Below are 12,315 nucleotides of genomic sequence, written 5' to 3'. Positions count from 1 at the left end.
AAGCATTTCAGTATATGTAATAAATGTTACTATAATTCACGGGCCAAAAAAAAAAAAACAGTTTTTATAAATAAACGATTCCCCCTTTACATCGCAGTCACTTCAACTCCTTGCATCAGGATCTCCATTATAGCCCCCCTTACATCAGGATCCACATCAGAGTTCATCCTTACATCAGAGTCTACATTATAGTCTCTCTTACATCAGGGTCCCCTTTAGGGCCCCTCACTTACATCAGAACCCCTGTGAGGGTTTATATTGCATGTAACATGTTCCCAGAATTGTAAGACCGCAGCTGCCACAGAGAGATAGGGACATCAGCGATAAAAATTATATATATCTCGGATAAGGAGGAGCTGGTATATGCCCCCTTAAGAGAGACGTAGAGGAGGGTGGGGAGAATGGAGATGCCCCCATTGTTGACCACACTAGTTCCAGTGTTCCGTGGTCCCGCTCCCCAAAATTGTCCAGATGTCCCACAAACAGGTTGCATGCCAAAAAATTTAATTGTTCCATGAAACCCTGGGGTTCCTCTATCGTTTGCTAGGGGGATTCTTGAGCTGTGGCTGATTGACCTCCCATTTGATGATGCCTGCATAATTCTGGAGTCAACGCCACTTGGTAGAGCCAACTATATGACATCAATTATCTTTTTAGCTGTCTGTAAGGGTTGCATTTCTACTGATTACCAATGTAAGAGACATTTTTTGCCAATAACCCTTAATTAATTGCCTTTCAGTAAGATTTCCTCGAGACCGCTGATCGCATAGCTTGTCAATGAGTGTAGCAAACCATCCACATTACTTTTTACTGTGATTTATCAGTGCCTAACACAGGCAGGAAAGCTCTCCATTGAGACATTGATTATTTTAACTAATTATAATACAGTGAAAACACATCTTTAAAGCCATAATTCAGTCTACAGAAAGCTTGACCTAGTGCAGCAATCAAACTTTTTAAGAGTGTAAATAAGTGATATGTTCCTATATCAGTTTTGATTGATTATGTCTGTTTGCCCAAAAGGTGAAGCTACCCTTTTACTTAGGAGGTAATGCCATTTATGTTATCCTTCACAAAACATGACTTTGTAACAGCTCAGCGAGACATAATATAAATCTGATTTGCTGACACGCATGGCTTGTGAAAGCCCTGACATTGTTAAAGTGTCACTTTGTCTCTTTACGGCATTGTGTTATATAACTCTGAGCTTGTAAAGGGAGACACCAGCCACTTGTTTCAAGAGGCAGGAAGGGAATTATATCTCAGGTGGTGCCCTTCAGTGGTGACAAAGACAAGGTCCTTAGGTTGCTTCACATCCCCTAGTTACACCCTGAATCCAGTGCAAACACTTGTCTCTCCAAGAGGTATGTTTTAAAATATTCCCTGTGTTATAAATACGGTGAATGTTACCGAGACTTGGGTCTGGATATCCAGATATACAATGGACGGGGCTCAAGGAGCATGGGGTAGACTAATGTGCTTTATACCGATGACAAAAGATCCTCAGACATTTGACATCAAGCAGCATCTTGAATCTTTAAGATCATCTCTGGACGAAATCGAAAGCTCCCCCTTTCCCTCCCATTCCCCCCTCCTGCTTCCACCATTCCCTATTTTTTTTGTTTTTTTTTAATCCCTTCAAACCAAATAGTTTAATCAGTCACATGATCTAATGCAGCATCTCTTCCTTGAGTAATGACCAGAGATCCAATACTGCAGCTCAGGCCTGCTAATAACTGGTCTTGTTGCTGCCCTGCTTTGTGATGTCATTACACTAGTCTTAAACCCCTCCCCCTGTCATTGTACAGCCAATAGGAAGTGTCCACATCACGAAAGGAGCAATGTGGGCATCATAGCAGGACTCTCTCATCCAGAAGAAAGAAGACCCATTGCCCAATGGGGTTGACTTACGAAAACTGGCGAGTGCAAAATCTGGTGCAGCTGTGCATGGTAGCCAATCATCTTCTAACATCAGCTTGTTCAATTAAGCTTTGACAAAAAAACATGGAAGCTGATTGGTTTCTGTGCAGAACTGCACTCTCCAGTTTTAGTAAATAATCCCCAAAGTGTGACACGACCACAGATCCAGGTAATTGCTTGGGACTAGTAGGGCCTTTAGCTTTTTTTTTTTTTTTTTACATATGTATTTGGGTGATTAGATAAAGGCAGATGGAGTAAATTTTATTGAGGAAAAATGGGGGCAGGGAGTTTGCCTGGAGATCAGCTTTAAAGTTCAACTTCAGGAGCTAGACAAAGTCAGCCATTGCAGTGCCCCCCCCCCCCCCCGGAACAAAATGCTTATTAGATTCAGGGTAGATGAAAAAGGTGAAAAGGGCCGCATTTTTTACTGTGGGTGGTCCCTTGGCCTTATGCAGAACATCCAGGGCTGTAGATATTTTCTTACAGGAGTGGACCCAAAGAAAAAAAAATAGGTATCGCGAACAGCGCACAATGGAAAATAGTGCATTTGGCAAAATTGCACCAACAATGAGGGATTAAAAACTTGAGTGCGTATCGCACAGAGCATAGGATTTCCCTCCAACAGCACAGGTTTCCCCCTCGATTACAGCTCTCTACCCCAGTACAGCTCTCTCCCCCAGTACAGCTTACCCCCTCCAGTGCAGCGCTCTCTCACAGTACAGCTTACCCCTTCAAGTACAGCTCTCTCCCCAGTACAGCTTACCCCCTCCAGTGCAGCGCTCTCCCCCAGTAAGCTTACCTCCTCCAGTGCAGCGCTCTCTCACAGTACAGCTTACCCCTTCAAGTACAGCTCTCTCCCCAGTACAGCTTACTCCCTCCAGTACAGCGCTCTCCCCCAGTAAGCTTACCCCCTCCAGTACAGCTCTCTCCCAGTACAAAAAATCAATGAAAAGAATTCATGGACAGCCGCACACCAAAATGAACCTAAAAAGGTTGCCTTTATTGGTGTAAAAAAGGTAAAAAGCACTACAAAACACAGCACAGCAAGCAGTGAGGTAAAAAGCTGACGCGTTTCGCACAAACAATCAGTGCTTAGTCATAGCTGAGTCTCTCCCAGAGAGTCTGAGTCTCTCCCAGTACAGCTTTCCTCCCTCGAATACAGCTTTTCCCCCTAGTACAGCTCACCCCCTTCGAGTACATCTGTCTTCCTCAGCACAGCTCTCCCCCGTCAATCAAATACTGCTCTCTCCCCTTAAGTACAGCTCACGCCCCTTGAGTACAGCTCTCTTAGCCCCCTCTCAGCTTGTTAAAAATTGGGACCTGAGTATGGAATCTCTTCTTCAGAAAAAAAAGGATCAGCCCAACGTGCAGTATCAGCCTCTGAAACATTTCTCGGTAAAAGTTGTTTTGTCTCGCAAGTGGGTTTCTTGATTTAGACGGCACATTAGCTGCGTTCCCATTGCAAATAAAGAATATAACATAAGACAGATAAGGAAATTATATATTTGTTGCCAGGGGTAACAACATTTTTTATTTTTACAAACACTTTGATAATACCGACGGTGTATTTACCCTTCAGTTCACATATATCACTGATAACCTACCTCCTGCACAACCTTTTGTTTATTTATAGACGGCCTGTAATGACTGCTCAGTTTTTCCCGCAGTTACATAAGCTCAGATATTAATTTTGATAGTTGGTTAATGGAAGGTATTTTGGCCTGGTGTACATGCATGTGGGTGTTCAGGCTTAGCACGGCTCATATCATGTTAATTCTGGGTTGAGATTACAGACAATTCCTTCATCGGAGCGAGGCCATTTGTCCTCCGGCGTTCTCGGCTTGGTTGTCATGGTGCACAACTCCAGGGAAAATCATTTCAGTATCCTCCAATCTGTCTGCACACAGAAGGGTGTATGCATGAAAAACGGGGGAATCCGGGTATAGTCATGTACTTAAATTGGACCGCCTTCGCACAGATAAATCCTGCCAACAAGCGTGTCTTATGAATGCAAAACAAATTCAATGTTGAAAGTGCAGTGAATGGTCAGAAGTTTTACCGGTTTATAAGTATGAGTGTTTTTTGTTTTACATGTATAGATATGTGTGTGAATGAGATCTATTTCAAGAGGTAATGAAAACAACACTTTTCTGTAACTTTTATTAGTTGCAATATTTATAAAAGTACAAAAAAAAAGCCTATAATACAGAAAAAAAAGAATGTAACTGTAACACTCAATGCAACTACTATATACAAACAATACAAAATAAATTTGCTATTATTGCATATTGATAACAGCCAAAATATTTTATTAAAATTACAATTACAGTACATACAATACATATGAGATCATTTTAATTTCAGCATTATAAATTTTATCCCATTCAAGGGTTAACGCGTTTCACGTACTTTAGTCTCTACCATATGACCAGTATGGAAATGACAGCAGTTATAAGTTACTTATATGGTCTAGTATACTTGTACGTATTGTAATAATGGTAAAAGGCTAAGATGTGAGCAAGTGTAACAAAACTTGTGTGTACCAAATGGTTCTCTGAGACCACGGGCCAGTAAATTCTTTCAAAACATTCCATGGACCAACAGTAAAAAAAAAAAAGTTTATGCTCACACAATAAAAGTACCGTAATCTAATATAATATTAATAATTAATGCTGAGATGCTCTGGATGGAGCTGGGTGTCATTTTGGTGGGGATAGAGAGGTTATAGGATTCTGCGGCAGACTTGGTGGCCCTGTAGTAGACAAGGTTTCTGAAGGGAGCTGTGGGCAATTGTGAGGGCTGGGTGGCAGTTTTGGGTATCTCCAGAGGCCAGGGACTGGAGGGGACTGTGGGGTGCTGTGGCGCACTGTAGGAGGTTGGGGGCACTGTGGGATACTGTTGGAAACTGGAAACATTTTGTAGGGCTGGTGGCTCTGCAGCAAGCTAGGGGACATACAGACAACTGGAGGGCATTGTGGGAATAAGGGCTCCCAGAGGGCCAGGAGCACTGTGGAAGGATGGAGCACTGTGGGAGGTTAGGGGATCTACTGCTGGATGGAGACCAGAGAGGAGAGAGGCAAAGGCCAGATGGTTGAGACCCACTGGTGGATACTATTCCCACATGTATAAGGCTGTTTTTTTATGGCCCACAAAGCGAACTAAAAGGTCATATGGGCTACCATGTTAGGAGCTTTTGTATGTACATTAGTCTAGTTATACTTTTAGGATGATACGACTCTAACAATGAAGAAGTGATTTGTCAGTGTGACCAACCACCCCCCCCATTTTGTTTCTGAATTTTAAAAAGTAATCTATGAAGCTGGCATGAGGACTACAATACATATTTGCTTATATCTTATCTTATAAAGCAGACACCCAGACTAACAACATTCCAGGTATATGAAAACAAAAGGTGTGCAAAGTCTTATGCCCCGTACACACGATCAGATGGACTTTTTCCATCGGATTTTTAGATCGTCTGTAGCCCCATCTGAGTTTTTTCATCGGAAATTCAGATGAATTCCATTGGAGCTTAGATATAGAACATGTTCTATATTTTTTTTATGGGATTCCGTCGGAATTCTGATGTGATTTGGCCGGGCAAAAGCCTGATCGTGTGTACGCAGCATTATAGTTTGTTTTCTTGAAAAGCAGCTTCAACCGGAACAGAAAAGCCTTTCCCCTGCCAGCATGCTCCACAGAATGACCCCTGTTCTCTGTGTGTAAGCAGTTGTCTCCCTGCAGAGGTCTGACACATCCCCTGCTGAGTTAGACCCAGAGCTCTTCAATTAGCGGGGAGTGCGAGCCTTGCTATAGGTCAGATTCAGCAGGGGGCGTGTCAGACCTCTGCAGAGACACCACTACTTCCCCATAGAGAGCAAGGATCTTTCTCTGCAGCTGCTGACAGGGGTTAGGTTTCTCTGCTCAGGCTGTATCTGGTTTAGAAATAAAAATAACAGTAAGATAGTAAATAGTTTTCAGATTTTTTTTAATTCCTTTATTTATAGAGTTATTATGCACAAGTAAGGCAAACAGAATTTCAGAAAAGGCAGTTCACCGGGTAGGATTATAAGAGAGTGCAATATCATACAAACAGTAATAAGATTGTCATAGTCAGTATAAAAACAGGGCCATTAAGACAAACACAAGGTATTGTCAAAAACAATACATCATAGACAAGATTGTGGAGGAATAATAAAATAAATTACAACAGCTTTTATTTTGATGCCCATGGAATTTATTTTCATGATTTAAAATGAAGGTTCAATTGGCAACCACTGGGAGCTGGTGCTGTGTATGCGAGCCTCTATTTATGCTGCAATTACATGGTCTTGTTTTGCAAAGTATTAATATCCCACCTCATTCCATTCATGGGAATTTCCTCTGTAAAGTTGTCTGGCCAATTACTGTGCTTTGTGAAGGAGGAACTCACGTTAAACATCATAGTGATATCAGAATTTTGGATGCAGGCGGCAATAAAAACCTGCCAAAAGCTCTAAACGTACCCCGCTCTTTCCAAATTGAAATAAAACATTTTGGCTGGAGCCGGGAGTTGTGTCTGTGTCAATTGGTTGATATCATTGTCCAAAATCTTGGATTAATTTGTGGTGTTTCTCTCTCTGCAGGTATGAGAATACTGGTGACTTTGCTGTTAGATACACTGCCTATGTTAGGCAACGTCCTTCTCTTGTGTTTCTTTGTGTTTTTCATCTTCGGGATCGTTGGCGTCCAGCTCTGGGCTGGGTTACTCCGGAACAGGTGTTTCATGGACCAAGGATTCCAAATGTAAGTACTAGTTAACATTCTGCCAATAACGATAAAATGACTGGTTTTGCAGGAATTGTAAAACTGTCTACTGCAGGTATAATGCCTTGTTTTTGACAGTTTTGCCCTTACAAATGTCTTATTGTAAAGAAGTCCCCTTTCTACATTCCAGTTCTTAAAACTTGATTGAAGTCAAATTAGTATATATTCAACCAGATACACATTGTATTAACAACCTTCTTCATCATACTCTTACCTCCAGTTTCCTGATATAGCTGTTGATATGCAGGAAGCCTGAATTAGACAGGTGGAAGCTGTAAGCCAGGGGTGCCCAACCAGTGGTCCAGGGGCCACATATGGCCCGCGGAGCCCTCTGATGTGGCCCGCGACCTCCTCAGTTTATTACTAAAATCACAGGGGCAGATCCACAAAGCGAGTACGCCGGCGTATCTACTGATACGCCGGCGTACTTTCAAATTTCCCGCGTCGTATCTTTGTTTTGAATCCTCAAAACAAGATACAACGGCATCTGGGTTAGATCCGACAGGCGTACGTCTTCGTACGCCTTCGGATCTAAAATGCAATTCTTTGGCGTCCGCTGGGTGGCGTTCCCGTCGTAATCCGCGTCGAATATGCAAATTAGCTATTTCCGACGATCCACGAACGTACGAGCGGCCGTCGCATTCTTTTACGTCGTCTCTAGACGGCTCTTTCCGGCGTATAGTTAAAGCTGCTGTTTTGTGGCGTATAGTTAAACCTGCTATGTTAAGTATGGCCGTCGTTTCCGCGTTTGATTTGAATTTTTTTTTCGTTTGCGTAAGTCGTCCGTGAATCGCGATGGACGTAATTTACGTCCACGTCCAAAAAAATGATGTCTTTGCGACGTCATTTAGCGCAATGCACGGCGAGAAATTTAGGGACGGCGCATGCGCAGTTCGTTCAGTGCGGGGACGCTCTTCATTTAAATGAAACACTCCCCGCTACTCCCCTACTCGCCGATTTGAATTAGGCGCCTTGAGAGATACACTACGCCGCCGTAACTTACGGCGCAAATTCTTCCAGGATTCAAAACAAAAAAAGCAAGTTACCGCGGCGTACCGTATCTCAGATACGCTGCGCCGGGGCAGATCTTTGTGGATCTGCCTCACAGTGTATATATGGGCATATCTGTTCTACAGTGGTTACTGGGCTGCTTTCAAACGAATACGCAGATGCAGTCTGTGGGTTACCTGCACTGAGTCATAGACTTCTGTAATTACCTGCGAGTTTGGTGAGTTTTCTGAAAGTGCACCAAACCTGCAGAATATAATAGAAGTCTACTGCAAAGTACAGGCAAACCAAAAGGTACGCTGCGTTGCACCTGTGGTGCGGGTAAACCGCAGCGCATCAGTGTGAAAGCAGCTTTGGACCCCTTTGACATGGTCAGTCTGACCAATTGGACCCTCCATTCTCCTCTTAAGCCCTGTACACACGATCGGTCCATCCGATGAGAACGGACCGATGGACCGTTTTCATCGGTTAACCGATGAAGCTGACTGACGCCTACACACCATAGGTTAAAAAAACGATCGTGTCAGAACGGGGTAACGTAAAACACAACGACGTGCTGAAAAAAACAAAGTTCATTGCTTCCAAGCATGCGTCGACTTGATTCTGAGCATGTGTGAATTTTTAACCGATGGTCGTGACTACTAATGATCGTTTTATTCCCATCGGTTTGGAATCCATCGGTTAAATTTAAAACAAGTTGGCTTTTTTTTAACCGATAATTAAATAACCGATGGCGCCCCCACACGATCGGTTTGGACCGATGAAAACGGTCCATCAGACCATTCTCATCGGTTTAACCGATCGTGTGTACGCGGGGTGTGGCAGACATAAACCGACTTGTGTTCTACCTCCAATACGATCTGCTAAAAAGTATCGTGGGCAGTGTCCGCTCTGCATATGCAGAGCAGACATGGACATGCCATCCACCCACTCCGCTCATTGTGGCCCGCGACCAGTTAATACGTTGCTTAAGTGACCCTCGCTCTTCAAAAGGTTGGGCACCCCTGCTGTAAGCTATCTCACTGTTGAAGATCCCAAAAGAGCTCTGGGGAAAAGAAAGGCAAAAAATATATTTGCAAACTTGCTTGATGTTTTTGTATACTTTTAGTAACCTAAGCTGTGGCAAAAGCGCACTATTCTTTCAGAATTGAGAGTATGCCACGTGTAATTAATAGTGAATTTATCATTCATTCACTCACAGGTTTTTTGAAAGAAATATTGTATAATAATCGAAGAGTAGCCTCCCTTTCCCTGACATTTTGATCCTTGTCGATCTTCTAAAAAAAAACTCCTCCATTGATAGGATTCTGCTTTTCAAGAGGATTAACTGCCACAAGGTTGCTGCCGTCAACAGTGCAGTTCACCGTTAAGCATGGCAGAGCCAACATTTTACAATGACACATAAATAGCGCACTTTCACCTTCAGCTGTTACAGAAGAAAAGGAGCTGCTTGTTATACATTAATCATTACAATTAATCCACTTAAACCAACCTGCTGGAGGAGCTAATCCATTCTCAACTAGAGCTCTTCTGCAAGGCCATTAAAGAGATTATATGAAAAGGGCCTGTGCGTTGTTATCTGTCCCTGCTACTAGGCAGCCTGTCATGTGTCCTAATGGGACTTTCTCCTGATAAGGAGAGGACTATGGGGCAAGAACAGGTCAAAAGGTCAACAATGTTGCCAATGCTGATCCCATATATGGCCCTTCTACGCAAAGTAGGGAGGTCACACCTTTCAAAGTCAAGTGAAATGTGAGGAATTTCAGGCACCGGCTGGGGTGACGGTAGACAGGAATATCAGGTATTATTGATAGGGGCTTATTATAATTGCATTAGTAGCTAATCAAAACATTCAGAGGTCAAGATAATGTCTTGCCTATCTCTGGGACTTCTCCGCTGACTTTCTTGATTCTGAGAAGTGAAGTGGTAGAAAGGAAGAAACAGATAAAATGTATGTAATATCCTTTAATGGTCTGCACAGTAGGCTTGAATATTGATTGGATGTCAGATTCTTGCACATGGTGAGCGTTTATGCAGTAAGCATTTACTGGGGCGGAATAACCAAAGGAGTAGAGAATGCTCACTTAGCTTTTTTTGAAGATTTTTTAACTTTAATAGTTTAAATTTGAGACTGCATTCCTTTGTCCCTCATAATCCATATACTAATCACTTTTTACATATACATTGCATTAAAGTGAACTTTTATTCACAATCAATAAATGTAATTATTCTAGCTCTCCCCCTCTCTTTTACCCTTTTAAAGTTCTTTTTGGGTAACAAGTACCTTTTTCATTCAGGTACTTGCTCCTACTACCTCATTCCCTGGCTAGGCAAGGATGATGTTGTGCTTGTTCTCCTTGTTCCTCCAGCTTGCAGCCTCCTGGGATGGATGTCATGGACAGTCCGCCCCAGTCAGTGGATCTCACACATGGGCTCACAGGATGGATGTGGCCCTTTCCCCGCCTTTATCTGGCCCTTGGGGCTCTCTTCCTCCCACTGATACCAACCATAGGGCACTGTTCCTCCCACTGAAAACAATGATGGGGCACTATTCCTTCCACTGACACCAAAGATGGGGTGCTATTCCTTCCACTGACACCAAAGATGGGCCAATATTCTTTCCATTGACACCATAGATGGGGAACTACTCTTGCCATTTGCACTAATTATGGGGCACCTACTTGTTTTCTTTGTTTCTCTCAAGACCTTCTGCTCTCTAGCTCCCTAGTCACCTCCTCCCATGCTCGTCTCTAAAACTTTTCCAGAGCCTCTCCAATCCTATGGAACTCCTTACCCCAATATGTCCGATTATCTACTACTTTATTAGCTTTTAGACGATCCCTGAAAACCCTGCTCTTCAGAGAAGCCTACCCTACCCACACCTAACAACTGTATTTTCATTTTCTCCATCAGCTCATCCCCCACAGTTATTACCTTTTGTTCCACTTTACCCTCCCTTCTAGATTGTAATCTGAGGCCTCGTACACACGACCGAGAAACTTGTCGTAAAAGAAACATTGTTTTCCTCGACGAGTTTCTTGTCAGGCTTGTCGAGAATCTTGACAAGCTTTCTTTGCGTACACACTGTCAAGACAAAAATCTCGTCGTTCTCAAACGCGGTGACGTACAACACGTACGACAGCACTATAAAGGGGAAGTTCAATTCCACTGGCGCCACCCTTGGGGCTGCTTTTGCTAATCTCATGTTACTGCGTGTTAAGTAAAAGTTTGGTGAGAGACAATTCGCTCTTTTCAGTCTGTTACAGCGTGACAAATGTGCTATCTCCATTACGAACGCTACTTTTACCGAAGGTGCGCTCCCATCTCATACTTTATTCTGAGTATGCGCAGGTTTCTAAGCATACACACGAACGTGTTTCTCGTCGTAAACCAGCCCGACGAGAAACATGACGTGGAAATTGAGACTCCCGACGAGGAAAAAGAGAACTTGTTCTCTTTTTTGCTCGTCGGGATCCACAACAGTTTTCTCGACGAAAAACATACACACGACCGTTTTCCTCTGCAAAAAAGCTCTGCCACCAAGTTTCTTGATGGATTCTGGCGAGGAAAACGGTTGTGTGTACGAGGCCTGACAAGCAGGGCCCTCTGATCGCTCCTGTATTGATTTGTATCGTAAGTGTACTGTCTACTAGACATGTGCCCACTAATATTCCTCCCACTGACACCAACAATGGGACACTATTTCTCCCTCTGACACCACAGACGAGGAACTCTTCCTCCCACTGACAACGATGTTGTGGAGCACTATTTCTTATGTAATATGTTTTTTTTGTTTACTCTCACTGGCCACAGTCCATTGACCACCAAGTCTGAGACATTGCCTACTCTCACTGATGTCTGGACTTTTTCTACTCTCACTGGCCACAGTCCAGCCCCCCCTATGGTCTGAAGGGCAATAAACTGGCCCATTGTTTAGAAAGTTTTGAAATCCCTGCTCTAAGCTAAGAGGGGACAGATGACAGTGAAACAAAAGGTACATTCCAGCACCTGATACTCTTCTATAAAAAAGTAATTTCACGGGTTAGTATTACACATTAGTATCAGTCAATGTATGCCTTAACTGAGGTTTCATCTTATTTCCTTTCATGACAGTCAGGACCACATTGTCTCATGCAGATTGTCAGACTATTTACAGAGAGTCCTTATAAAGTAATTTAAATTCTGCTATCCCTCTCACATGGCTAGAAAAATGAAAACATTTTGAAGAGGTCAAACCATCCAGCTAGAGTGCGCAATTTAAATGCAGATATGGTGAGCTTGGCGTAATAGGAGAGCACAGTCTCCTCTGCATCCCTGAGCTAAAGATATCAGAACTTCAAGGTTAAAAAGAGGACTGACTTTTCTATGTAAGAACTCCTTTGAGTAGAATTTGGGTTAATTATTACTCTCTGTGAGATCCCCCCATGGAACTAACAGACACATTGAGCAGAATTTTAATAGAGTAGGAACTGTATGTAGCTTCTCCTCTTTTCTTGCTTTTCATAGAAGCAGGTTCACAATTAGCGCCAGCAATGTTAAAGCAAACCTTTGGGCTGAATAAAAGGACCTTTGTCATTGCCA

General features: G+C 43.0%; 1 protein-coding gene across 3 annotated transcripts in view; it reads left to right on the top strand.

Annotated features, from left to right (window-relative positions):
- The window catches only part of CACNA1H (calcium voltage-gated channel subunit alpha1 H), a 282,063-nt gene that overhangs the window by 38,320 nt on the left and 231,428 nt on the right, over nt 1-12,315 (top strand). For all 3 annotated transcript variants that reach the window (XM_040356436.1, XM_040356434.1, XM_040356435.1), the window contains exon 4: nt 6,546-6,705. In XM_040356436.1, coding sequence (XP_040212370.1) covers nt 6,546-6,705 — 160 coding nt within the window. The remainder of the gene's footprint in view (nt 1-6,545; nt 6,706-12,315) is intronic.

This window comes from Rana temporaria, chromosome 6 (assembly GCF_905171775.1).
Source record: "Rana temporaria chromosome 6, aRanTem1.1, whole genome shotgun sequence".
Taxonomy (NCBI): Eukaryota; Metazoa; Chordata; class Amphibia; order Anura; family Ranidae; genus Rana; species Rana temporaria.
This window is presented reverse-complemented; position numbering and strand designations above follow the sequence as displayed.